A 24,164-nucleotide genomic window follows, 5' to 3' on the forward strand; every position below is an offset into this window, starting at 1 on the left:
TTAAGAGGGTAATGGAGGGGGGTGTTCGTTTGATCACATGATTACAATTCACCTGAGATAAAACAATGGGACCAAAGAAAGGAGTAGAGAGCGAATGAAAGGGAGAGCGAGGGAGAGAGAATCAGACAGAGAGATTCACTCATGGTTAGGACTCCCTTATCACAGTCAACATTCATGGATAATGAAAAAAAAGAAGTGATTTTTGGATGGGGGGCATTGTGTCGCGAGAAGGACTCACAAGGGGTCATTGTTGTAAAGAACAGCGCGTATGTTAGGCCCATGATATTATTCTCTCCCCTCGTCTTTCGTTACTATTTCTCCGAACGCGGTTCAGTTTTAAATGTGTGCTCTGTGAGTGCGCACTGATGCAATTATGAAACTCACACATAGCATAAGGCGATTCAGTGTCTGCTGTGGAATTACATTTCATTCCAATGTATTCTCTATGAGGGCCTACGAGGTCAGGTCCTGCAGTTCTAGAACAGCAGGTCAAAATCATAGTTGTCAAAACGTCTTTTGATGAATACAAACACACAGGTCTTCTGTTGATGCCCGACCATGGCGTTACAGTAATGTGTGCGTGGACTTATTTATTCCAGCGGTATCGGCACTATCTGCTGTTCTACAAGACGAATTGTGAGACACAAATAGCAGGTGCACTATCGGCATGCTGTGTATCTCAGAAAATGTGTGTTATGTGTGTCTGTGCGCGTAGGTGTGTTAGAGTGTGCGCGGAGGTGTGTTAGAGTGTGTGTGTGTGAGTGTGTGTGTGTGTGTGTGTGGTGTGCTAGTATTTCGACCTCTCGGCGGCAGAGAAGGGGCCAGAGGCTCTGCCTCTAACGCGGCAGAAGGGCCAGAGGCTCTGCCTTTAATGCGTCAACAATGCGTCAGTGTGCTCCTCTCAACCCGCTGCTAATTTAGATGACGTTCCAGGACGTTACATCAAAAGAGAATCAAAAAGAGACGCTTCAAAGTAGCTCGTTGACGCGTGGATCTATCACGAACCACATTGTTGGTCCTTTCAGCCTGGTTCGTGCCAGGTTTACTCCTATACTAAGCCTATAACAACTCGCAAGTTTGAAAAAGATCCGTAGGCCTATTACTGCAATCAATCTGGATGTCTTCCTCCAGCGAGAATTCAATTATGTAAATTATAATTAAAACCTAATAACTTAAATGACTTTTAGAGCAGGTTTTAGCCATGGAAGGCTTTCAAAATAGCAGATATGGCGTTAAGCAACTACTTAAGGGCAAAAATGAGCCTTTCAGGCCTTTGAAAGTTTGCTGCTCATATAAAAAACGGTCAGTTTGAATTTAAATTTCAAAGGGATGAATTATTAGTTTTAATTTATTCTTATAAATTGATGCTATAGCCTGCAAACAGTACAACATAGCTATTAATCAGCTATTATTTATGTGCATTTTGACAAAGAAACCCATCCCTGCAGGAAACGGACGAGAATAATCACGGACCAATCACAAGCGTTCAATCGGTGCAAGTTTGCTTCTCCTTTAAGACTTTTTTCTCTTTCTCACACAACGGAGCTCTTTAAGCCCCGGCGCGCGACACAGAGCAGGCATTCATAGTGGGGCAGCGCGAGCGAGAAGGGTGGGGAGTGAGCGCGAGCGTCACTTTGGAAACTCTGGAACACACGGACTCTCGTGCTTATCGGGCGACCTCCTTTTTCACTGCAGAAGTAAGGTGCTTAGCGTTTGAAATACTTTCTTCTCTGCGGCAACCTTTGTCTCTCTTATTCCTTCTCTGTCGTATAATCAAGTTAAAGAGTTGAAGAGTCTTTATCCATCCTGCATAACCATAAGGGAATGTGGAAATGTTTTATGTGTTCAGTTAGGCCTATTATCCGCTGTTACTTTTGTTACGTGTTATATTAAATGTGTTATTATTATTGTTATTAGTATTATTATTCATAATAATTGTGTGATTTTTTGTGATGGTAATATTTTTTGTTTATTTTGATTTAGCCTATTGCATTGTTACAGTCTGTCGATTTACTGTTGTCACAACCATTGTTATTATTTATGTGCCAGAGCTTGATAGAATGGGGTAGGCTACCAGACAAAAAAACAATTGTATATTTCGCAAAACGAACGTTGTAGGCCTAAGTCATATTGTTTTCCTATAAGTAGCATAACTAAAACTTAACAAACGAGTTTCAGTCATAAACCAACATCCAACTCACTCTTCGTAACTACAGAGAGTTCAACAAAGCCACCATAATCTGTAAACAAATATTTCAAATTATAAAGACATCTTTAAATTTAGTTTGATTTAGCTGTCATAGTTTAAATGTAGGCTATGGTTATTTCAAACGTGGCAGACTTTAATTAGGTGGGCCTACCTGTTGCAGTATATTCGTTTAATTTATAAAACACTTATCAATTTACAATCAGAACCTATTGAACTTTATTAGACCCAAACCATCTAGGTTGGCAATGTAAAGTTTTAGCCTATACATAGGCTCGTGACATTTCCGTTCACCTGCCTTTCTTTGCATCAACAATTTGAAATGATTAACCTGCATCTGTTCGACATTTTAAGTAGCCTAGCCTACAGGATAGCGAGTAGGCTATGTTTGGATTTTTGAAACAAGCTACTCCATATAAAACTGAAAACAACGCAGATACGGGAACATAGTTTCAAGGACGCAATTAAGTTATTGTCAGGTCAAGCGGAAGGGCTTCTCCTTTTATTCGTCTTTCATAACGCGTAAATTACTGACGACGACGCTGCTACAGTAACCTAAATACATTCGATGGTAGAACACCAGACACCACAAACACAATCTAAGCAGAATGCGGAGAAACACCATCAATAGGTTTTTGACAGGCAATATAGGCCTAGGCTATCCTGTATTTCACTCGCTGGACAAACAAAGCAGTGTGTTTCTGACTTCTAACGTGCATAGACAGTTAATGTTATGAAGAAATATGACGTTTGAAAATAAGAGAACGCGTGGCTGTTGAATACCAGAGTAGCTCTGTCCAAGTTGTGGGACGTTGTGCCACTATAGAACTTTGGTAAAACGGTGTCCATTATTGTCACTTCATTTCACAAACTACATCAGTGGGCCTACAAGTCTTATCTTAACAATACATAATTTGATGTAAATGTATAAAATCATAATAATACAAGGATTAGGCCTACACTTTTTTCGAAGTGGGTTTTGTGATGCGTAACGAAGCGCATGCCAGAGAAAGAATAATTAACATGTTTGAATCTGACAGATGCTTGTTGAAGAACAGACATGATGAGGAAGCCCGCTTGGCTTGTGCCAAATGGAACGGCGAGGTTATCAATATTACTCCCTGATGTTCATTAAAAGGAAATTGACTGGATACCTACCTACAGGTGAAATCTCATTGGACAAAAGCGTTGCTATGCGATCCATTAAGCTACACTTAATTAATTTGTGATTCAAACGTGGTAAAAATTACGAACGATCCCTCGTTAATTCGCCTAATCTTTTACCGAACAAGTAGACAGCACTATCGATAATAGCCTACATTAGTATGACGTTGCACAGACACCCAGTCAGAACGCGAGTTGCGAGGGCGGTCAAAACGGTAAAAGTTTGCTGGTGACTTAAGCGCAAGATGACACACGCACGCCAATAAATCAATGTCCTCGATATGGTTGACCCTAAGGAGTTGTGATCCAAACACAATAGCGACGGAGTTGTGTTTGTGTTGTCTAAGTTCAGAAGTTCGCAAAATAACAACTTTATGGTCGTGTCAGAAGGCGGTCAACACAGCAAAACTTTGATTCAATGGACACAACTCCATATTTTCGTCCCCAAATATGTCTACAGGCATATACAATTTCACAAGCAGGCAGTGTCCTGCTCGCTCGCACGCACGCGCGTTCACACATACCCACACGCGGTTTATATTTCCAGCGCCAGCCCATGTTTATCTAACTGTTTATTTAAGAGCTTGCAGGAATAAATCGAAGCCCTGTGCTCGTGCATACTCATATTATTCCAGCACTTTCTCTCCGGGGAGCTTGGAATAACTGCCAAACCTTAAACAGTAGCTTGTTAGCAGGGAGCGAGTACCAGGCTAAAATAACAGGCGCACCTCAAATCATACGTGTCTGCATATATCTGATAGCAATGTTACACTTGCGAATAGGCTTGTATTGTTAATTTCTATTGGGATTTGGTTTGGTTAGTAGTGTCCAATTCTCCAACAGTCCCTACATGACAATTTGAGATCTTGTGAACTGTGTGAATTGTAGATGAACAAATCAACCTTGATCAACGATCAAGCGATTTTTTGGGGGCTATTTTCATTTTTTGCAGGCCTATTTTTTCTTCTTCTAATAATCAGTGTGTTTCGTTCTTTGCAGGACTTTGCCAGAGCATACAAGTACAGAAAAAAAACTAACGAATAGTGGACTGCTGGATCCAGACAACATTTTGAGACAGGTGAACTGTGGTCTAAAACACGCGGCGTGCGAATGATACCAGCAACACGGATGGAAATACCTTTGATGTGGAATCCTAATAGAGTTCTGGAACGGACGCTGAGAGTTGAGACGGACTGGGAGTTTATATAAAGGAGACCTCGAGGAAGGGTAGTATCACCTGGGTTTCGACATCAGGTTAAAGTGGTCTCCTTCGTTCTTAATAAACTTAGACAGCGCAACACTTTGACGTCATATCAAGATAACTTAGGCCACAAATACTCCTAAATCAAGGAATTATATTTCGATATTTACCGGAGGACGGAGACAGTTATTTTGAAAGAAGGAAGAGAAGATGTCAGGAGAGGAGCAAAGTTTGTCTGAGGTGGAGATGAGTCCTGGAGTCTCGGACGACGGCCAGTCTTTGTCACCGGGGCACTCCTCCGGTGCCACAGGTGGAGGAGACTCACCTTTGCCTGGACAGCAGTCTCAGCTGACGGGGGTCGGTGACGAGGCTTCCGGTGTGACTGATGGCCTCTCCATAAAGTCTGATGAAGATGACGACCGGTTTCCCATCGGTATCCGCGAGGCGGTGAGCCAGGTGCTAAACGGCTACGACTGGACCCTCGTGCCGATGCCCGTGCGCGTGAACTCCAGCAGTAAGAGCAAACCGCACGTGAAGAGACCAATGAACGCTTTCATGGTTTGGGCCCAGGCCGCCAGGCGGAAGCTGGCTGACCAGTACCCTCATCTACACAACGCTGAGCTCAGTAAAACGCTGGGCAAACTGTGGAGGTAAGGTCTACGTCACAACAGCACAGGCAACATAGAGGATTACTGAACGGTAAAAACGATTACAGGGACCAGGATCCTTTCCGTGGTTCACTAGTTTAAGTGTCATAGTCAGTTGCATGGTATACACATGTACGGAATATGTAGCGTGGTATATATTCATCTTGTGTTTTGCTGTGAACAACTTGTTCTCTTTAACATTTCAAGTTGAGTGAAATGGACGATGAAGTCTGAGGTAGGCAAAGGTTGATCACGTGTTCCTGGGCCCAACCTAATTTCATAGCTCGCTTAATTCATTGCGATTTGGTTGGGAAAATGGCTCCAGAGGGAATTACTGTGTTTTCTGTCAAAATCCCCCTCAGCTCTGGTTAACTGCTCCGATTAGAGTGTCACAGAGTTGCTGTTTCTTCACTATAAACTCCATTCTATTAGAGTTAAACTGAACATGGAAAAGGGGAAAATACACTGAAAGAGACTGAAATACTATGGATCTAATGTGATGAGTTTTTATAATGTTGGAATGTTAACAGTTCACTTATAGTAGTAATGATTCAAGCTGACCGATTGGTCATCCGTCATTGAGGAAGAGACAAGTGGGCACCAGTCTCTTCTGGTCTGTGTTAGGTTGTGGTGAGCCGTGTGCAGTCTGTGTTAGGTTGTGGTGAGCCGTGTGCAGTCTGTGTTAGGTTGTGGTGAGCCGTGTGCTACCAGGAAAGTCTAATTCATTAACCTCATGAAGACAGAATTAATCAGATAAAGACTTGACCTTGAGCCCCGACATGATTGTTTAATTGGATCCAGGCAGAAACATGTCAAATTAGAGAGGGCAGGATTTACTCATGCCAGTATGACCATCCAGGAGATGCACCGGTTGCCTATGCTTTTTATACACACACACACACCACATCTTCAGTCCTAATCACATTGCAGGACTGTTGACCCCCCCTGGTGTGCACAGCTCCTTAGCTGCAGCAGTGCAGCTGGGAGATCAGATGTTTCTAGGCCTGGTAGACTGAGACCCAGTGCTGGTCAGAGAGAGGGTGGGAACATGCCGCAGGTTCCGTGGGAACACTGCTCACACCTCAACCAATAGGTGAAACAGACGTGTTTTAGGTTCAGACAACAAAGCTCTTACTAAGACTGATTGTATGGCAGCAAATCGCAGCAGGCCAGAAGTGGAAATAGGAATAGGAAATACAATTATAATATTTCAGAATTCTACAGTTTAGAATTCCAGAGTTTAAGTTCCAGAGTAAAAAATAAAGTTCAGTGTCCCGGTAACTGAAATGTAATCTACAATTACACTCTTTCACTCTCTCTTCTCTACTCATCTTCTCTCTCTCTCTCTCTCTCTCTCTCTCTCTCTCTCTCTCTCTCTCTCTCTCTCTCTCTCTCTCTCTCTCTCTCTCTCTCTCTCTCTCTCTCTCTCTCGCTCTCTCTCCCGTGCCCCCAGACTACTGAACGAGAGCGACAAGCGTCCCTTTATCGAGGAGGCGGAGCGTCTGAGGAAGCAGCACAAGAAGGACTACCCCGAGTACAAGTACCAGCCGCGCCGCCGCAAGAACGGCAAGCCCGGCTCCAGCTCTGAGGGGGACGGCCATTCCGAGGGAGAGGTCAGCCACAGCCAGTCTCACTACAAGAGCCTCCACCTGGAGGTGGTGCACACCGGGGGGACAGGGTCTCCGCTAGGCGACGGACACCACCCTCACGCTGCAGGTGGGCCCCCAACTCCACCCACCCCACAGACACCACCACATATAACACTACAGGAACACTACAGTAACGTAGAGCCCAGTGGATAGGAGAGGATGGGTAGGATGAGTAGAGGATATTGGAATTGAGAAAGGTAGAGCACAAACAATTTAGTAGAATGGTGTTGAGTCAAGTGGAGTAGAGTAAAATAGATGTTATCTATGATGTGACATGACAAGCGACAAACAGTACTATTCTACACACAAGACACCTTCATTCAGACCGAATTCGAATCAAACCCAAAAACTCACATCTCTGCTTCCTCCCGATGCTGTGCTCCTCTAGGTCAGAGCCACAGCCCCCCCACACCACCCACCACCCCCAAGACAGAGCTGCAGTCTGGGAAGTCTAGCGAGGGGAAGCGGGAGAGCGGCGTGGCCGGGGGCTCCCGCGGGGGCATGGGGGTAGGAGCAGAGTGTGCCACTGGGTCAGGGTCAGGCCCTGGGAAACCCCACATCGACTTTGGCAACGTGGACATCGGGGAGATCAGCCACGAGGTCATGGCCAACATGGAGCCCTTTGACGTCAACGAATTCGACCAGTACCTTCCCCCAAACGGGCACCCGTCAGTGGGGCAGGGCGCTGGAGCGGTGGCGGGCTCCTCCGCCTCCCCGTACGCCTACGGCATCTCCTCCGCGCTGGCCGCCGCCAGCGGACACTCTGCCGCCTGGTTGTCCAAGCAGCACCAGCAGCACCAGAACCAGCACCACGGATCACCGCTAGGTTCAGACCCCTCCAAGGCCCAGATCAAGAGTGAGTCCGGCCCGGGGGCCCACTTCTCAGAGGCGTCCTCGGTGCCAGGCTCCCACGTCACCTACACCCCTCTCAGCCTCCCCCACTACAGCTCAGCCTTCCCCTCGCTGGCCTCCAGGGCTCAGTTTGCAGAGTACGCCGACCACCAGGCGTCCGGAGCCTACTACGCTCACTCTAGCCAGGCTCCCGGCCTCTACTCTGCCTTCTCCTACATGGGGCCCAGCCAGAGGCCCCTGTACACGGCCATCACCGACCCGGCCAGCGTACCCCAGTCACACAGCCCCACGCACTGGGAGCAGCCCGTCTACACCACACTGTCTCGGCCGTGACCCGTGCGGGGAGGTGGGGACACAGGCTCAGGCACGACCACAGCAGAACTGAAGAGCAGTGGCAGGGGGTGTGACCAGGGCTGGGGGCAGGCGGCAGGGGGCAGGCGGAGGGGGGAGGCTGGAGCGGAGGAGGTGATGAGCCTGGTCTTCCCCAGGTGAGGAGCAGCCTGGGTGGTTTGTGGGACAGTCTGATGTGTTGTAATCTCGCCATGTTCACATTTCACTGAGACTGTTAGACCCTGATTACTATGGCAACTCAAATAGAGAAAGCCCATCTTGGATATTCTTAAACCCTGAAAGATTATCACTGAAAATGTTTCATTTATGGAAGAGAACCTGATGTGCCAAACTGTTTGGCTAGCTCATTCACATCTCAGGCAAGTTGAAAAACTGATCATTTTATATGATCTAGAACAACATCCAATATTAAATCAATATTTTGTTTGATAAATCTGTAATGTAATAGTGTAATGACAGTTGGAATTCTTCTTTTGTGTGTTTCATCCATGAACAGGACCAAAGTTTTGAGACCAAAATTCTAGATTTAATAGAGAGATTTAATTTTTTCATGATGTTTTGAAGTAAAACCAGACCTACAGAAGCAGACATTGTCAGTTGGCCACAGCCTTGTGGAATCCCCTGGTGATTGGTGTTAAAATATAAATCCTCTATTTCTGACATCTTTTTCTTCTTCTTTCTTTAATCTGACATCCTCTATTGAGTAATTTGATTGAGCATTTCAAAACCGTGCTAAACAGTTTGGCAAATATATGTTACATAAGATTCATGACAAACAGTAAAATATAATAATCCTTTTTACTAACCAAAATTAAGGTCATTCTGTTGAGGAATACAAACATTATTTTCATTGTTAATAATCTTAACTATTAATTTCATTGTTGACAGTAAATCGTTTTTTTGCCATTACTACACTGTTTAGTCTCCATCACTGCGTTTTTTGACATGTGTATATAGAGTATTCAGTGTACAATGGTAGGAGTGTAGATAGTTGCTGTGTGTTATATTTGCTATCCGTCAAAGGGCTCACCTGGGTGCCATCACTTCAACACAGTTGAGAGAGGGATTACCTGGGTGCTCACCTGGGTGCTCACCTGGGTGCTCACCTGGGTGCTCACCTGGGTGTTCACCTGGGTGCTCACCTGGGTGCTCACCTGGGTGTTCACCTGGGTGTTCACCTGGGTGTTCACCTGGGTGTTCACCTGGGTGCTCACCTGGTGCTCACCTGGGTGCTCACCTGGGTGCTCACCTGGGTGCTCACCTGGGTGCTCACCTGGGTGTTCACCTGGTGCTCACCTGGGTGCCATCACTTCAACACAGTTGCCTGAGATTGAAAAGAGCAGGAACGCGTGCATGAATGAGATAATGGGTTTAAAAGAGCGTGAGTGATAAATCTCTTTAAATCAGCCTTTGGCCAAATTAAAGCTTGCCAGCCACACGTGTAATACAGAGAAGCAGCAATCCATGTAGTTATTTTTCTAAAAAACAGTCAATTTTTTTACATTCTTGCCATACTGACTTTATCTTATATTTAACTGACTTATGAAACTGTCCTTGTTTGGAATTGTGCCATTAAATTATCCTCTTCAAAACCTTGAAGAACTCCCAGCAAAGGAAACCGGTTGGGTTCTTTTACATTTTACACTTGACATTTGATTAATTTAGCTTATAAAAAAAATCTGAAGCAACATACCTAACCCTAAACAAATAGAAACATCTAGAAAGGGCATTCTTTATGTCTTCACTCTGCCTGCTCTCTGGGGAGTGTGATGGTTTCACCTGGAAATTAATGTTCCCGTGCTCTGTCAAACACGTCCTCCGCACCTCAGACCTGCCTCTGAGGCAGCCGGGAAGCCCTCCATCTCTTAATTGGGCGCTAACTTGTGACATATCGACCTTGTTCAAATATAAGATTCTGACATGTTATTATTTGAAACAAGATCCTCTCCCACCATCTATCGTGACGGGCAGTGCTTCACGTTCTCTCTCGTTCGACTGTGTTGTCTCCTGAGCGTTCATGCTAACACTTTGAAATCTCGCTTTCCTCAAGTAAAGGAGCTCATTATGTTAGACCTCCCATATTTTGCCACATTGCGAGAAAACACTTGTTTTGACTATTAAGATTATTATTTATATATGCGGGTGTTATGTTTTTATGCGTGTTATGTTTTTATGTGCTGTTAACAGTTTTTTTCTTCTCCAACATGTTGAAAACCTCTGGTCTGTTACCTTGGCCGACTTGTCATTATCATGTTGCTATTTTGTATTTTTCCTCAGTTAAGTTGACAGTTGAACGAGCGTGTAAATACTAGCAAAGACAAAGCAGTAGAGATGTGATAACTAATGACCCTCTCACACTAAATAAATCTGTATTCTTTCTGCTTTTGTAAAACATCTGTCTTCACTACTTCAGCAGCATGAGCAGATCAAAGTGAGTTCTCTTACAAACAGTGGAATAAAATACATAGCGTTGCTTTACATAAAACACAGACAATAACAACACAGCTTACACTGCAAAGTTAGGTTGATCAATAACTTGTTTTTATTTTAAATTTAAGTTAAATCAACCACAAAGACATTTCCAGTCCTGCATAATCTGAACCTTGGAAATGACTTGTATTTTACACATAGCCACGCCTCTCAATACAAACTTGACCTGCATAGCAATGCAAAACCGGACTCATTAACGTCACATGCCATTGTGTGTGTGTGTGTGTGTGTGTGTGTGTGTGTGTGTGTGTGTGTGTGGGGGGGGGGTTGTAGTGGGACAAAGGCACAGCAGTGACTCTCTCACTCACTGCATCAGCGCACACGTCCGTTGCCAGTCAGACTTGTGTTGAGCTCAGTCTCGTTGCAGAGGGGATGAGACCCTCTGCTCCACAGAGCCCGGGGGGCGTCACCTCGTCACTGGAGCACAAAAGGTCAGAGGTGGAGGGCGTTTTTATGTGAGTAGGTTACACCTGGAGAAGTCCTACACAGCTGCAGAGCATACAGAGATGAGACAGAGAGAGAGACAGAGAGAGAGAGAGAGAGAGAGAGAGAGAGAGAGAGACAGAGAGAGAGACAGAGAGAGAGACAGAGAGAGAGACAGAGAGAGAGACGGAGAGAAAGACAGAGCGAGAGAGTCTCCATGTTTGCTCTTCAGAGATGATGCTCATTCACCTTGCTCCTGCTTGGTGTGGCTCATGTCTCCTACTACAGACCAGTACAATGGTCCACTGGGCTAGCAGGACCCACCAGATGCAGTTCAAATCCAGTCTCAGTGTGTGTGTGTGTGTGTGTGTTGTGGGTTAAGCCTGACTCCTAATTCCCTCTTCTTAATCGGCTGTGTGATACTTTGGTAAAGACAAAGAGAGCCATTGAGAGGGATCAGGCAGGGAGGAGGGAGGCATACCCAGAACTGCCGGGCCTGTAGCTCTGCCGGGATACAAAGGGACTCTCATACTCGCAGCATAGCCTCCACCCCACCTCCCTCCACCCATCCCCTCCTCCACACTGCACCAACAACCTCCCTCCACCCATCCCCTCCTCCACACTGCACCAACAACCTCCCTCCCTCCATCTCTCCCCTCTCAGGTTGAGACTGTACGAAAGAGAGAGAGAAAACCAGAGTCAAAAGAGATAGAGGGATAAATACATGGGGTGGACATTGAGATACCGCCGCAACATGAAGTGTCTCCAGACAGAAGATGCACTAGAAGAGGATAGAGGACTAGAAGAGGACAGACAGAATCCTGACAGGAGGGTGAACCGAGGACAAGAGGTCAGAGAGAGAGAGAGAAGAACGTTAGGGTTCAAGAAAGGCTCAAGGCAGGAAGAGAGGGGGACAAAGAGGAGGCGGTGCGCTATTAGACATGGTGGATCTGTCAGCTGGGTGTTGCTGTGTCCGTGGTCTGGGAGGTGGATCACGAGATGTGATGATCTGCTGTCTCAGCCGCCCCATGACAGGAAGAGCGAACCCTCCCCGGGCTCTCTGGCTCTGCTGCAAACACAGGATCCTCTTCACATTCTCCGTCACAAATTAACGTGGTGAGATCAGGGATTTCATGTTGTCGTCAGACGGTTTCTAATACTGAGAACACTGAGCGTAAGAAAAAGTAAAAGTACAAATCCATCTTGAATGTTAATCAGAAATCCTGTTACCTTGTGGGTCACAATGTGCATGATGAAGACAAGGCCAGGATTAAACCAAGGCTCCCTGTGCCACAGGCTCCCTACACCAAAGCTGTTCATCGGGTGACGGGTTTCCCCACTTTTAACCCCCCCCCCTGCTCCTCTCTCTCCCTGTTGCTTTGGCAACAACCTATTTCCTCTCTGACAATGACCAGCCTGTGCTTTTCTGTTTGTATGTATGAGTACGTGTTTGTATGCATACGTGTGTGTTTGTGCGGGCTGTGGCCAGGCCGGCTCAGTCCAGGGCCTGCGCCAGCTTGTCTCACCATCCAGTCCTCACAGTTCTGAATTCTCTGCCGACGGATGTGTTCCTGGTTTCCTTAATATGTTGGTGGCTATCAGAGCGCTTCAAGAAGGAAAGTGTGTGAAACTACCAGGCTTAGCAAACATAAGTTGGAGGGAGTAGAAAATGCTGAAGGCTTTGATGACCATACAGAGATCTGGAGAATGTGGCGCAAGAACACATTCCTCCATCTGAGAATTAGTGCTTAGACCTCGTCAGAATGACCCAGTGCCTAACCTGAAGTGGATTCTACACTGAACAAGGTTTCACTGAATTACAGTTCAGATAAGGTGAATTCATTTATTCCAGCTCATGACATGTGGGGTCCATGCCAGATGGAGTCACAAACCACAGGTGTGACTCCAGGGGGATCATGTTAACTATGTCTATGGAGGAAACTTCAACTGTTCCTTGAGTGAGGTTTGTTAGTTCAGTTTTACACAGTTAAATGGAGCTGCCTGACCACCTCTTCAGAACCATATGTAGTTACATCTCAATGTTGTTATGCTAAATGAATAAAGCTGGGCAAAGAATGTCCAGCTTCCTATGAATAAGTCACATCCATCAGGAATGATGTTAATGGTGCATAGACATGACTATAAACTTGGGCTCAACACACAACTGTTGGGAATTCAACAAAATGCTAAATTTCTTTCATACAAATTAATTTATTCACAGGAAAAATAAAACAGATCTATAAAACAAACTACCATCTCCCTTCACAGAACCACTTCATAATCATAGCCGAGTTTCTGAAGGTACATTTGAGCTAAACAGTGACTTGAGTTACATTCCCCCCTTGTGGATGTATGTTGTAACTTGTCCGCCTGTCAGAGACAAAAAGGTTCAGATCTAACTATTTACATCAGGAGAATGGTGGACACTCAGTACTGGCACCAAAACCAAAAACTTTAAAGGTTCTCAGTGCAGCGTCAACAGCTGACTGTTGACATCCCTCTGCAGGTGTCTGAGGATCTGATTGGCCGTGAGGGGGCCTGGGGCGGGGCCTGCTTCAGTCGGTGATGATAAGCTCGTCACAGCCCCAGTCCTCGTAGCTGCCGTCTGGAAGGTAGCGCCTGATGATGATGGGAATCTTCCTGCCCCTGAAGAACAGGCACACACACTCAGTATCAGCATGTCTGTGTGTAACTAGAGAAGACAACAGTGCTTATGTGTTGCTTTACTTCAGTTCCTTCATGGCGATCTGCAGGGGGTCTGTCTCTCCTTCCAGCTCTACCATGACTGGGGCACACATCCTGCAGAAGACAGCAGGTTTAATACTGCCCAGATGTCTGTCAACAGCGGCCAGAAGATCTCATGGCCGTGAAACAATCGCATAGGTTACACTTTCATATGATTAAAACAGGCAAAATATCCCAAACCCTAGTCTAAATGGATAAACGTATCAAATGGTTAAAGCTAGGTAATATAATAATATATCCACCTGAAACTTCCATGGTGAAGCTCAGAATTAGGCTTCAGTCTTTAGGAGTGCGATTAAATCTATGTTCAACAACGGTAGTTCTCCAATGAGAGTCTATGGTCTATGGTCTAGGACCTAGACTCTAGGTCGAACTCAGGAGGAATACTCACGCTATCTGGAGGGCGCGTGTCCCGAGCACTCTGGCTCTCTCGTATTTGGTCATGTATTGAGTTGTTATTCTCTTCTGATTGGCCTGCTGGCCCTCTCCCGCGGGAAGGATCTGCACGTTCTCCCGGTCCTCCTGGTTACCATGGCAGAGAACAACGTCAAGGACAGGGAAGCGGATTTGACAGAAGCACGAGAATTACCAACGCTTGAGTTTATGCGACGGTACATGGCGTTTGGTGATGTATCAAGGTAAGATTGAAGAGCACGAGAAAGTTGTCAAACCTTTTTTGGAATGTAGATAAATACGTTTCTCAAACAAGAATGTAGCTAACTAGCTGTAGCTATACGTTTCAGCATATGGTTGGGACAGACATCAGAGAACTAACGCTACTGTAGTTATACTGTTTGCAGACATGGAGGGAAAAACATACATCTTCTGCGTTCTCCAGATCATCCATCCCCTCATCTTCTTCCCCGTCATCGAAATCACCATCATCGAAGCTAAATGTTAGATCGTTTTGAGAGAGTAGAAGGCAAAACGTATCCTCGTTAGCATGCTATCGATTTTTGTTTATACACGCAGCACCAAAACGACAGTCCCCACGATGAGCCACAGAAAACGTCACACAATCGGTTTGTTTTGCGGTATGTGTTAAGGTACGTTCTACTGTAGCATTATACTTACTTGTCTTCGTTGTCGGACATTTTCTTTAGCGTGTAGTAGAAGTTATTTCAATAAATTATGACAAATTCTCAAGTCAGTTCTCAACAGTGCGATGTCGGCGTGATAGTAATGTCCTGGAAGGTTCCGGTCTGTCGGTCCGTTCGCTCCATCCGGAAGAAACAAACAGGACAGGATAGTTCCGCTAAGATAAAATGCTCTACTGTAATTTAAATGTAATAGATTTCACCAATAGAATGGATACAATGTTGTTACATGAAGAAAAACAAAACAATATACTAATTTCCCACTGTATCCAACATTTAATTAACACTCTATCATTCATTTGATGTCTGTCAATAAAGGAAATCATTAAAATCTGGTCTGGTCACCTGCCCAAATACATTCTACATATAAAAAGTTAATCAATACTCATATGCGGTAATATGGAAATGTTTCAGTGTTTGAAGCCAGGACCTCCATTTCATCAATGGTATCTGCCAACTTCTGGATCATTTTGGTTGTGAGAAAGGCCCTTTATGACAAAGCTAAATACATTCTGAGAATATGTAAAAGAAATTGGAGAATTTCCACGTCCATGATGGATAAAAGCTTCCTCTGTCAGTTCTTCTTCTGGGAGTCCTTGGTCTTGGAGTCCTCTGCTTTGCGGCCCAGCATCTTCAGAACCTTCAAGGGCTTGAACTTTACTTTGGACTTCTTCTTTTTCTCTTTCTCTCCCTCTTTTTGAAAATCTGAGAAAACGGAAAAATGTAGGTCAAATACAGAGAAGCTGGGATGGGAGTGTTGAGAATATATCAGTTATGGAACCAGTGTCATAACATGACATCATTATACATTTCTTACCTTTCCTCCTAATCATGGCCTCCAACAGAAGATCTTCTTCTTTCTCTCTGAAAGGGAGAAGAACACTGTTACCATGACTACTCAAAGCCCTAACAACATCAGATGAACGTTCCGGTTCTAAACGCGCACGGCCCCTTATTAGCCCGTCACCTCTGTCTGTCCTGCTCCAAGCTGTTGATGATCTGATTCCTGTGTTCGATGACGGTCACCAGCTCATCCATCAGTTGATGCTCTTGGTTGCGGTCATCCTTACTCCACTCCGACTCTGAGGGACCAGGACATGACAGAGAAGTAATTCCAGATGATTCCATGAACACTGCATTGTCACACAGTTGTAGTAGCCGCAGTTGGCAGGAACGCTTACCAGGTTTGTTGAGAAGACACCGAAGTTCGTACTCCACATCGGCCTGCCTCTCTTCTAAATAATTTTGCTTCGTCCTGTCCGTGAACACACACACGCGCACACACACACACAAACATACACACGCACACACACACAAATTGTAAAATCCACACTTGTAGCTCTGCTGTTTGGATATGTAGTCCTGACTCCAGTGCACTCACAGGTAGACCAGCTCAGCATGTCTTCGCACCAGCTTGTGCTTGTCCTGGACAAGCCTGAACCAGTCCACCAGCATGTCCTCCTCATCCTGGTCTGAAACAGCAACACAACAACAACTTCAAGTCTGCTTAAAACCCCCCACAATATTCTCTACTGTTTCCATAATGAATCATAATGGCTTCCTGATTTAATGAGTTACATCAATGTAATCAACCACTGTGACAGGACCAGACATAACAGGATTCCAAAGTTGTTGAGGTGGCTTTTTGATTCGCATCACATTTGGCACTTTGAAATGATCCATTCTCACAGTACTTGCTAACAGTGATGGACCCAGGTCAACCTGTACTGTCCAGCCCCCCCCCCCTCCCTCTCTGCACCCTAAGACCCACCACTGACACAGCCTCTCAGCCTGCCCTCCAGCTCCACCCCTCTCATCTCCAGGATGAACATTGTTTTGTCCAGCTCCATCATCTCCCCCCAATACTCCCCCACCGGCGACACGCGGTCCGTCTGCACCTGACCACACACACACACACACATGCAAGTAGTTCAAGAATGAACGGGCAACAGCAATATAGCCACCAGGATCATAAGGAAGGTAAGACATGATTTGTATGTTGCAAATCTTCTGTTTTTCGACCTCTCACCTTCCTCTTGATGAGGGGGAAGCCATGTCCGGGTGCAGGAGCACGCGTTGCTGTGGTTACCTGGAACGTCTTGGATTTTGGTATGCTGAAAGGTGGGGGTTCACCGTCCAATGGGTTCTCTTTACAGGCCTTCAGGAGAAACACACCCGGATCAGTTACTATCTATAAATACTGACAGACTTGGGTGCGCTTGATTTGACTCACCCATTGCAATGAAACAAATGAATCAGTCTCGTAAGGTATGAGAATCCAATCAAACGATGAATCCCATCAATTTATTTCAAAGTATTTCATTCATTTAAGTAATGAATTGTTAATAATTAATAAGTAACCGTTGTCTGTACCTGACCAATGTCTGATAACGACGTAAGAAAGAAAGAACTTTCCTAAATTATTAGGAAATTATTAGTATTAAATACTAGGGAAGATTGTAAAACTGTCAAGCACATGATTTTTGCGGCAAATCATACTGAGAATCCAACTCCTATGACCTAGTTTCCAACCTGGAGACGTTTCAACCTGCTGAATCTGATGCCTTTCAGTAGGATCCTGTGACTGGCCTGACACAGACTAAGATGACAGACAAGCAGCCTAATATCTGAACACCTCTCCCAGTCACATACAGACTCATTGGCCTGTTACCAACTTCCCATTTCACATATTGTATAGTACAATATTACCTTCCCTGTCACTGTGGAAGTCTGGGCCTATTTTAAATGATCTGTATTGTAGCTCTACAGTAATCTTACTTGGTACCAACAGATAGAAAGCTGCTGACTGGTAAACTAATATTATTAATTGTGAATTTAATTGTAAATATATCTACTCTTACCTTTCTGTGAGGCACTGCAGATGCTGGATCAATATCATTGGTTGCTTCTGACAGATTTTCTGCCCCCCCATTGGTTGGTGTGGTGGGGCTGAGACAAGCAGGAGTGAGGGCCGGCACTGACTTACTCCTGGGGAAAGGTTGGGCCGACGGTCCGGCAGAACGATCTCGACCACCAGCCTCGGATACACCAAGCACTTCCTGTGATCTAAGTACTTCCTGTGATTTAAGTACTTCCTGTGATCTAGCTTGTTCAACCTCATCAGGAACCACCAAGGCAGTGATGTGTGTTGCGGGTGCTTTGAGGTCGCTACCTGACGCTGCTCCAGGTAAGCCAAGCACAGCAGATCCACCTGCTGCTGTGCACGTGTCCATAGTTCCGCCTCGGGCTGTGTGAGCGACTGCCCCTGGTACAGCTGATCCTGACAGGCCCAGCTTGTTAGGGCCAGTGTCCTCTATTGCTCTGCCTGGTACAGCTGACTTGGCCTTGGCACCAGTTCTGGCAGGACATGACCCGTGACCAGCGGGTATTCTGGCGTCCTCACGGCTTACTGGACCAGCGCTGGCTGAGTCACTGCCCATAGCTGCATTAGCTAAAGAACGGGCGCCACTCCATGACTGACTGGTTGCCATGGAGTTCTGACCGTGGCCCGCTGCACCTGTTCTGGAACCTTCATCATCAGTGTCGTCCTCCTCATCCTCTTGTTCTCCAAAGGGGTTTCCTGGGGCCGGTTTCTTCCAGAACCATTCCCCGGTTCCATGCAGGGGTGACAGGGAGCTGGAGTGGGAGGGTTTGTTAGGGGGTGGGGCTGGCGGTAGCCTGGTCCACGGTCCGGGGTTGCTAATTGCCTTCCAGGGATGATCCTTGGGCCTGCAGCTCCCAGTGGCAGAACTAGGACTGATGAGTAAAACAGATCACAAGAGTAAGAGATGAAAAGGTTTAGAAAATATTAACTGGTAAATATTAAAATAATTGGGGAATCTTTTGCTTTCATGATGTAGATCTGTTTGGTAAACTCACCTAGATGGGGATTGGCTTTGATCAACTGACGTGCCTGCAGGAGGTCAAACAGAAGCGAGGAGAAAGATAACGTGAAAGAGAGAAGAAATTAAATGTGTACATATTCATAGAGGGAGAACTATTAGAAAAACAACTGTAAAACAAACCCGCAGCAGAGCTGTCCAAGGCTTTACCAGCGCGGGTCCTGGGGGCAGGACGAGGGGCGGCGGAGGCCTCCAGCATGCGTCTGGGGGCAGGTACCGGCCGACTGCTACCCCCCTGCGGGGCAGACGTGGCTCCCAGGGCTGGGGAGGGATCAGCGCCCCTAGCACCCAGCTCCTGGGGGGGGCTTTCTGCATGAGGGAGCGACCTCGCGTCGCGTTGGGATGTCACTTCCTGTGTTACTACTTTGAGGAGCTGTTCCATGGATCCCGACTCTTCCTTTCTGCTGAGGTCAGGGCGAGAGCTCTGACTGGCTGAGCAGTGATTGGAGCAGACCAATGAGCCAGGATCTTCACCTTCTCTGTAGGAGCCAGGTAGCAAGGTATTTCTGCACAGCCTGCATCTGTTTGACAAAGACATACAAGATATAACGGCTGGCAAAAGAAAAGTACAAATATCAAATAGACTACTGAGATAGATCCAGATGATTATTATTGCTGTCATTGTTGGTGCTGGTACCTGAAGCAGATCCGGTGATAGAGCTGGCCGTCCACCAGCTGTCTCTGGAGCAGGTGGACATGCCTTCTGCAGGAGACACACTCCCCAGTCAGTCTGCTGCCACCGCTCTGCTGCTCTACGACGCTCTGCTGCGCTGAGACGCTCTGCTGCTCTACGACGCTCTGCTGCGCTGAGACGCTCTGCTGCTCTACGACGCTCTGCTGCGCTGAGACGCTCTGCTGCTCTACGACGCTCTGCTGCGCTGAGACGCTCTGCTTAGCTGAGACACTCTGCTGCGCTGAGACGCTCTGCTGCTCTACGACGCTCTGCTGCTCTACGACGCTCTGCTGAGCTGAGACGCTCTGCTGCGCTGCGACGCTCTGGTGAGATTTACCGCTCTGCCCTCCTGATGAGCTCTGCACACGCAAACACAGTCAGGATGACAAAGATGTTGTATGCTGTGAAAACAGACTGCTAGGATGTACAGGTACAGGAATATGGAAGCTATAAAAAGCTGTTTTCAGAGCCCAAGAGTATAGTAAGAATGAGGTTTGTTGTTGCTATGGAGAAAGACATCATGTGGTCATTTGGAAGAATAATAAACACTATTATTACAACTATGACATGTTGTTACCGTGGCTGGTTCAAGGTCCGAAAAAAATGCAGGTTGTTTCTTGGTCATGTGTGTGGGGCAGTCAACACCAACATATGACACCTTTAGCCTGATCGGACCGACTGCAAGACAAACCGTGTACAGTATTGATTAGCCAGTAGGCTAGATTTTTAGAGAGTAGAAAATATCCAAATAAATAAGGTTACCCTGTGTTAGCTTGTTGAAGACGAGATAGTACTGGGACAGGTAGGTGATGACGGCAAGGCGATCAGGCGTGTCCATGGCAACCATGTCTCCAGGGTCCAGCAGGGCAGGGATGCCCAGTTTGGACGCTGCCACTTCAAACGCCTAGCAGAGGAAGACAAGGACAGAGGTGGGGTTCCTCTCATTTGTAGCTCATCCATACATCTCACCTGAAGGATCAAGCATTTATGAAGTGAAAATGAATGGGCAAGTATACAAAGTGTAGGGATGCCAGGAGAGATGAAAACTCACCAGACGGTTGTTTTCATAAACGTTTTCCTTGGAGAGGGAGTGGAAGTCTCTGGAATAGGGCGAGGAAATTTTTTTGATAAATTACATTTTAGAATGAGAGAGAGGGAGTCAGAGGGAGTCAGAGAGAGAGAGAGAGAGAGAGAGAGAGAGAGAGAGAGAGAGAGAGAGAGAGAGAGAGAGAGAGAGAGAGAGAGAGAGAGGGAGAGAGAGAGAGAGAGAGAGAGAGAGAGAGATTGTTGGATTAGTCTCCATGCTGTTGTCCTGGGCAAATCCAGATGAGCCCAGATTAGACAGCCAATCAGGGTCTGCCTTTGGAGTATGGCTCCAACACAGTGGGTGCCTGGTGATTGTATCAGAAAACCCTGAGCTTCAGATAGCACAACGCACACACTAATACACTGGAAAACTATTCTGGCCTGGCTCCTGTTACCTGTAAACTAATGCAATACAATCCAGTAGATTGGTTGAAGCACTCTATGATTAAAAATAATTTAATAGAATGCTACCAAATCCCTTTAACAGTCAACCTACTCAACATAAGATAGGGTTGAAACTATTTCATTTCAAACGGGTGGGAGTGGTGGTACTGAGGGTAGACGGACGGACGGACTGATGGACTACAGCAGCCAGGGAATCTGGAGCACAGCACAGATGATAAACCCAGAAGCATATGGTCTGTTACCGCCTAGCCTACGTTGCAGGCCTACAAGTAAAAAGTAACCGTTACTTACATTAAATCAGGTCGGTGTTTGTGGATTAAAGCACAAAAAGCTAACCCATCTCTAAATGACGTCGACATGTTCCTTATGTCCACATTGGGGTAATTCTCGCACTTGATTCGACACCAGTCTTGAAGAGCCTTCAGCGAACCCATGAGTATCCTTACTCGACTCAAATTAACTTCTCGTGGCCGCCCAAACTTCATCAGTACTCCTTTTTGACCTAGACTGCGGAAAGATGTCAACTTCCGCAGGTAGATATTCCGTTTTTATATATCGCTTGCTACAATTAGGTAATGTTGTCACAACAAACTCGCGTATGTACGTCCCATTCGAGAATTCCAAAGCAGTTTAATCATTTTGCCAGTATATTGTTGTTCTTTTCATAGACTAAAGAGTTCCTTGTTCTTGATTAACTATACTTGGGACGAGTAAATTGAATTAAAAACAAATCCGTTACTCACTCTACTTGATTACCGCCTAAGCGCGCATGAAGCCTAGCCTGCAAGGCAGCTTCATACCGCTAGGGACACACGACAGCATCTAAATTTAGTTTAGGTTTATGTTTCAGCTTGGGAACACAATCAACTGCAACTGCAATCTAACTATTCAAAAGCATATGAAATTTTTGAGGTGTGACAACAAAACTGTGTTGTTTTCATAATGTATGCTTCATATTTTGGCTACTTGCAATGTTTGGGACTACCTCGTTGTTATGATAAGTGACCTATGCTCTTTTGTAAAGCTCTCTCTTGGAAGTCGCTTTGGATTAAAGGGTCTGCTAAATGCATAAATGTAAATGTTTTGCCAATACAGTGTCTACGCCACAGTTGAAGTGCGTGCGTTCCAGTGAGATCCTTTAGATGTCTAAGGGACGAGAGTGGAAGCGGTTGTTTGGGAACGTCGTAGTCAACAAACAAATGCCGAATACAGTTTAAACATATAAAAAAGGCAATGCAGAGTTAGAATCGGAGAAGATGTAATGTCACTAGCTGCAGTCACTGATCAGTCAGACAGTAACAGTACCTCACAAGAACGTGTCGGACCTGGAGCACAGCGGACCACTACGTTCTCCTCGCGATAGTCTTGCGTCAAAAAGAAATCCCGTAGTGATGGCTGCGCCGCCTGACACGGAGAGTTTGGAGTCCCGTATCAGTAAGTGTTTTGAAGTTATAAAGGTAATGGAGACAGGTAAATGACCATGCATAGATGGCATGTAGGTGTAGCATTGAATGCAATGTCCAAGACGACAGTTCACACGAAAGCAGGAAGCAAAACGGGTGGGCAAAGCAGCGACAGCCATCAGAACCATGGCTAGCTAGCAGCTTAGCCGGATAGCTGTTGTGCTAGCCAGCTGTCACACAGTCAAGCGGTATCTAGCTAGCTATTTAGCCACTTAGCTATTTAGCTCATAGCTAGATAGCGATCTGTCAACAACAGATGTTTCCAGAAGTGTCCTTTCTAATAGGAAAACATCAAATGCAAACGTCACATCATATCTAGAGCTAACATTAGTGGTGGCTTGCAAGGTTGTCTTTTAAATTGTAGACATATAACGCAAGGTTATGGATTAACTGCTGATGCTAGTTTAAGCTAGTTTAAGTGACTCAGGGCTGTCTAATTCAGGAAGCAGTTTTTACTTTAAGGATTTCCTCAATTGCCAGTATGCTAATGTGTCTTGGTATGGGTGATAGTGATATTTTGACGGCTTAATCCTTCATGTTACAGACAGAGCTACAAACCCACTAAACAGAGATACAGACTGGGAGGGTATCCATGCTCTCTGTGACCAGCTCAATAATGATTTGGAGGGGTAAGTGAATGCTAGTTGTCTTGTAATTTGCTCACCTGTCTGGAAGGAAATCAAATTATGATTTTGGAATACTAAACCGGCTCATCCTCGGTTATAAAGCACAGAAAAACATTTCACACATGTACAATGCTGAATATTAAAATACAACTTTATCAATCATAGAAAGGTTAATTTAGTCTGAATTATTTTTGAATGTGCTAGTTGTTCCTAAAGTGCCGATTTGATAAAGTACCTCCATTCTCTTTCTCAGCCCCCAACTGGCTACTAGACTCCTGGCTCACAAGATCCAGTCTCCCCAGGAGTGGGAGGCAGCACAGGCTCTCCTGGTGAGGTCTTGGTTACCCTGGCAACCCTGCCAGTTACCATGGCGAAAACAGCTCGCTGTCAAAACAATGAAAGATCTCTAGAATATGTCAGTTTTTTTTGTTTGTTTTTTTTTAGCTTTAGAACTTGAGTATGTAGCAACTTGGATTTGAAGTTTGGGGTAATCTGCAAACATGTGTTTTATTCCTTCTCTAAAGGATTAGAGTTATCTAACGACAGGTATCTGTTCAGTTACCACCAGGAAGTAGACTTTAGTGTGCACCATTTCTTACAGTATGTCCCAGGCACTGAAGGAGGGCGGAGTGACACAGCAACAAAACCAGTCCATGCAAACAGGATTAGACATTCATCATCTTTTGTTCAGCGTCCTCCTCTGTCCTCCTTCACTAGCAGGGAGACACTACCTGAGAGACCTGGAACCCAACCTCAGGTGATTCTTCCAGCAGGTGGTTATGAGTGTGTCTTGTGATTCGCCAGGTGCTGGAGATGTGTATGAAGGATTGTGGGAAAAGATTTCACAATGAAGTTGGAAAGTTTCGCTTCCTCAACGAGCTCATCAAAGTTGTGTCTCCCAAGGTAATGATGTGTGTGTGCGTTTGATGTAAAGGTCTGTCAGATTAAATATACACTTGTTACAACAAAGCAATTACTGAACCAGGTTCAGCACTTAACACTGCATCAACTAAACATTCAGCCTGACTGGGCCCCTTGTTGCACTCCATAGTGTAAGAGTCTCTGGTCTAAAGGTAGATGTTGGGGTTCAAACCCCATCAGAGTCCCTCTGTCAGGTTCACTCATGCCTCCTCTCTCCCTCCTCAGTACCTGGGCTCGCGTTCCCCAGAGGCGGTGAAGAAGAA

At 45.6% G+C, this 24,164-nt stretch overlaps 4 protein-coding genes across 9 annotated transcripts in view; 2 read left to right on the forward strand and 2 right to left on the reverse strand.

Moving 5' to 3' along the window:
- The first annotated feature begins 1,578 nt into the window (after positions 1 to 1,578).
- sox10 (SRY-box transcription factor 10) lies at positions 1,579 to 8,129 on the forward strand. Its single transcript, XM_084677872.1, has 4 exons — positions 1,579 to 1,697; positions 4,370 to 5,221; positions 6,672 to 6,934; positions 7,256 to 8,129. The coding sequence occupies exons 2-4, from the start codon at positions 4,782 to 4,784 to the stop codon at positions 8,050 to 8,052; spliced, it is 1,500 nt and encodes a 499-aa protein (XP_084533998.1). The 5' UTR covers positions 1,579 to 1,697; positions 4,370 to 4,781; the 3' UTR covers positions 8,053 to 8,129.
- Positions 8,130 to 13,174: 5,045 nt separating this feature from the next.
- Positions 13,175 to 14,976, reverse strand: polr2f (RNA polymerase II, I and III subunit F). The gene is made up of 5 exons (XM_084677873.1): positions 14,803 to 14,976; positions 14,549 to 14,618; positions 14,120 to 14,250; positions 13,711 to 13,782; positions 13,175 to 13,629 (listed from the first exon to the last, which is right to left on the reverse strand). Exons 1-5 carry the CDS (start codon positions 14,820 to 14,822, stop codon positions 13,539 to 13,541), a joined length of 384 nt encoding a protein of 127 aa, XP_084533999.1. The 5' UTR covers positions 14,823 to 14,976; the 3' UTR covers positions 13,175 to 13,538.
- A 90-nt stretch (positions 14,977 to 15,066) lies between these two features.
- LOC146252863 (MICAL-like protein 1) lies at positions 15,067 to 23,318 on the reverse strand. 3 transcript variants are annotated; one of them, XM_084677866.1, is made up of 15 exons: positions 21,183 to 21,376; positions 20,452 to 20,500; positions 20,163 to 20,304; positions 19,978 to 20,078; positions 19,365 to 19,759; positions 18,878 to 19,248; positions 18,705 to 18,738; positions 17,687 to 18,581; positions 16,855 to 16,983; positions 16,597 to 16,723; positions 16,207 to 16,297; positions 16,007 to 16,080; positions 15,793 to 15,907; positions 15,643 to 15,689; positions 15,067 to 15,530 (listed from the first exon to the last, which is right to left on the reverse strand). In XM_084677866.1, exons 1-15 carry the CDS (start codon positions 21,374 to 21,376, stop codon positions 15,400 to 15,402), a joined length of 2,895 nt encoding a protein of 964 aa, XP_084533992.1. In that variant the 3' UTR covers positions 15,067 to 15,399. The 3 variants fall into 3 exon arrangements, with proteins under 3 accessions (XP_084533992.1, XP_084533991.1, XP_084533993.1); XM_084677865.1 differs by having other exon boundaries at positions 15,068 to 15,530; positions 18,851 to 19,248; XM_084677867.1 differs by lacking the exon at positions 21,183 to 21,376 and adding an exon at positions 23,216 to 23,318 and having other exon boundaries at positions 15,069 to 15,530; positions 18,851 to 19,248.
- Positions 21,296 to 24,164, forward strand: part of LOC146252864 (ADP-ribosylation factor-binding protein GGA1-like) — a 10,509-nt gene continuing 7,640 nt past the window's right edge. For 2 of the 4 annotated variants that reach the window (XM_084677868.1, XM_084677869.1), the window contains exons 1-6: positions 21,296 to 21,424; positions 21,987 to 22,325; positions 22,899 to 22,983; positions 23,234 to 23,309; positions 23,785 to 23,883; positions 24,127 to 24,164. The exon at positions 24,127 to 24,164 is cut by the window's right edge and continues 86 nt beyond it. In XM_084677868.1, coding sequence (XP_084533994.1) covers positions 22,283 to 22,325; positions 22,899 to 22,983; positions 23,234 to 23,309; positions 23,785 to 23,883; positions 24,127 to 24,164 — 341 coding nt within the window. In that variant the 5' untranslated portion in view covers positions 21,296 to 21,424; positions 21,987 to 22,282. Of the gene's footprint in view, positions 21,425 to 21,986; positions 22,326 to 22,898; positions 22,984 to 23,233; positions 23,310 to 23,388; positions 23,527 to 23,784; positions 23,884 to 24,126 lie in introns of those variants that run through there. The other 2 variants (XM_084677870.1, XM_084677871.1) reach the window with 2 other exon arrangements.

Source organism: Hypomesus nipponensis, chromosome 17 (assembly GCF_054491055.1).
Source record: "Hypomesus nipponensis isolate SF chromosome 17, ASM5449105v1, whole genome shotgun sequence".
In the NCBI taxonomy this organism is placed as follows: Eukaryota; Metazoa; Chordata; class Actinopteri; order Osmeriformes; family Osmeridae; genus Hypomesus; species Hypomesus nipponensis.

Coding starts and splice junctions, on each gene's coding strand:
- sox10 (XM_084677872.1), top strand. CDS start 4,782: ATGTCAGGAGAGGAGCAAAGTTTGTCTGAGGTGGAGATGAGTCCTGGA. Junction 5,222..6,671: donor ACGCTGGGCAAACTGTGGAG/GTAAGGTCTACG, acceptor CCGTGCCCCCAG/ACTACTGAACGAGAGCGACA. Junction 6,935..7,255: donor ACACCACCCTCACGCTGCAG/GTGGGCCCCCAA, acceptor GTGCTCCTCTAG/GTCAGAGCCACAGCCCCCCC.
- polr2f (XM_084677873.1), bottom strand. CDS start 14,822: ATGTCCGACAACGAAGACAA. Junction 14,619..14,802: donor ATGTCCGACAACGAAGACAA/GTAAGTATAATG, acceptor TCTAACATTTAG/CTTCGATGATGGTGATTTCG. Junction 13,630..13,710: donor ATCGCCATGAAGGAACTGAA/GTAAAGCAACAC, acceptor CCTGTTCTTCAG/GGGCAGGAAGATTCCCATCA.
- LOC146252863 (XM_084677865.1), bottom strand. CDS start 21,376: ATGAAGTTTGGGCGGCCACGAGAAGTTAATTTGAGTCGAGTAAGGATA. Junction 15,690..15,792: donor TTGGAGCAGGACAGACAGAG/GTGACGGGCTAA, acceptor TCTCCCTTTCAG/AGAGAAAGAAGAAGATCTTC. Junction 15,531..15,642: donor GGCCATGATTAGGAGGAAAG/GTAAGAAATGTA, acceptor CCGTTTTCTCAG/ATTTTCAAAAAGAGGGAGAG.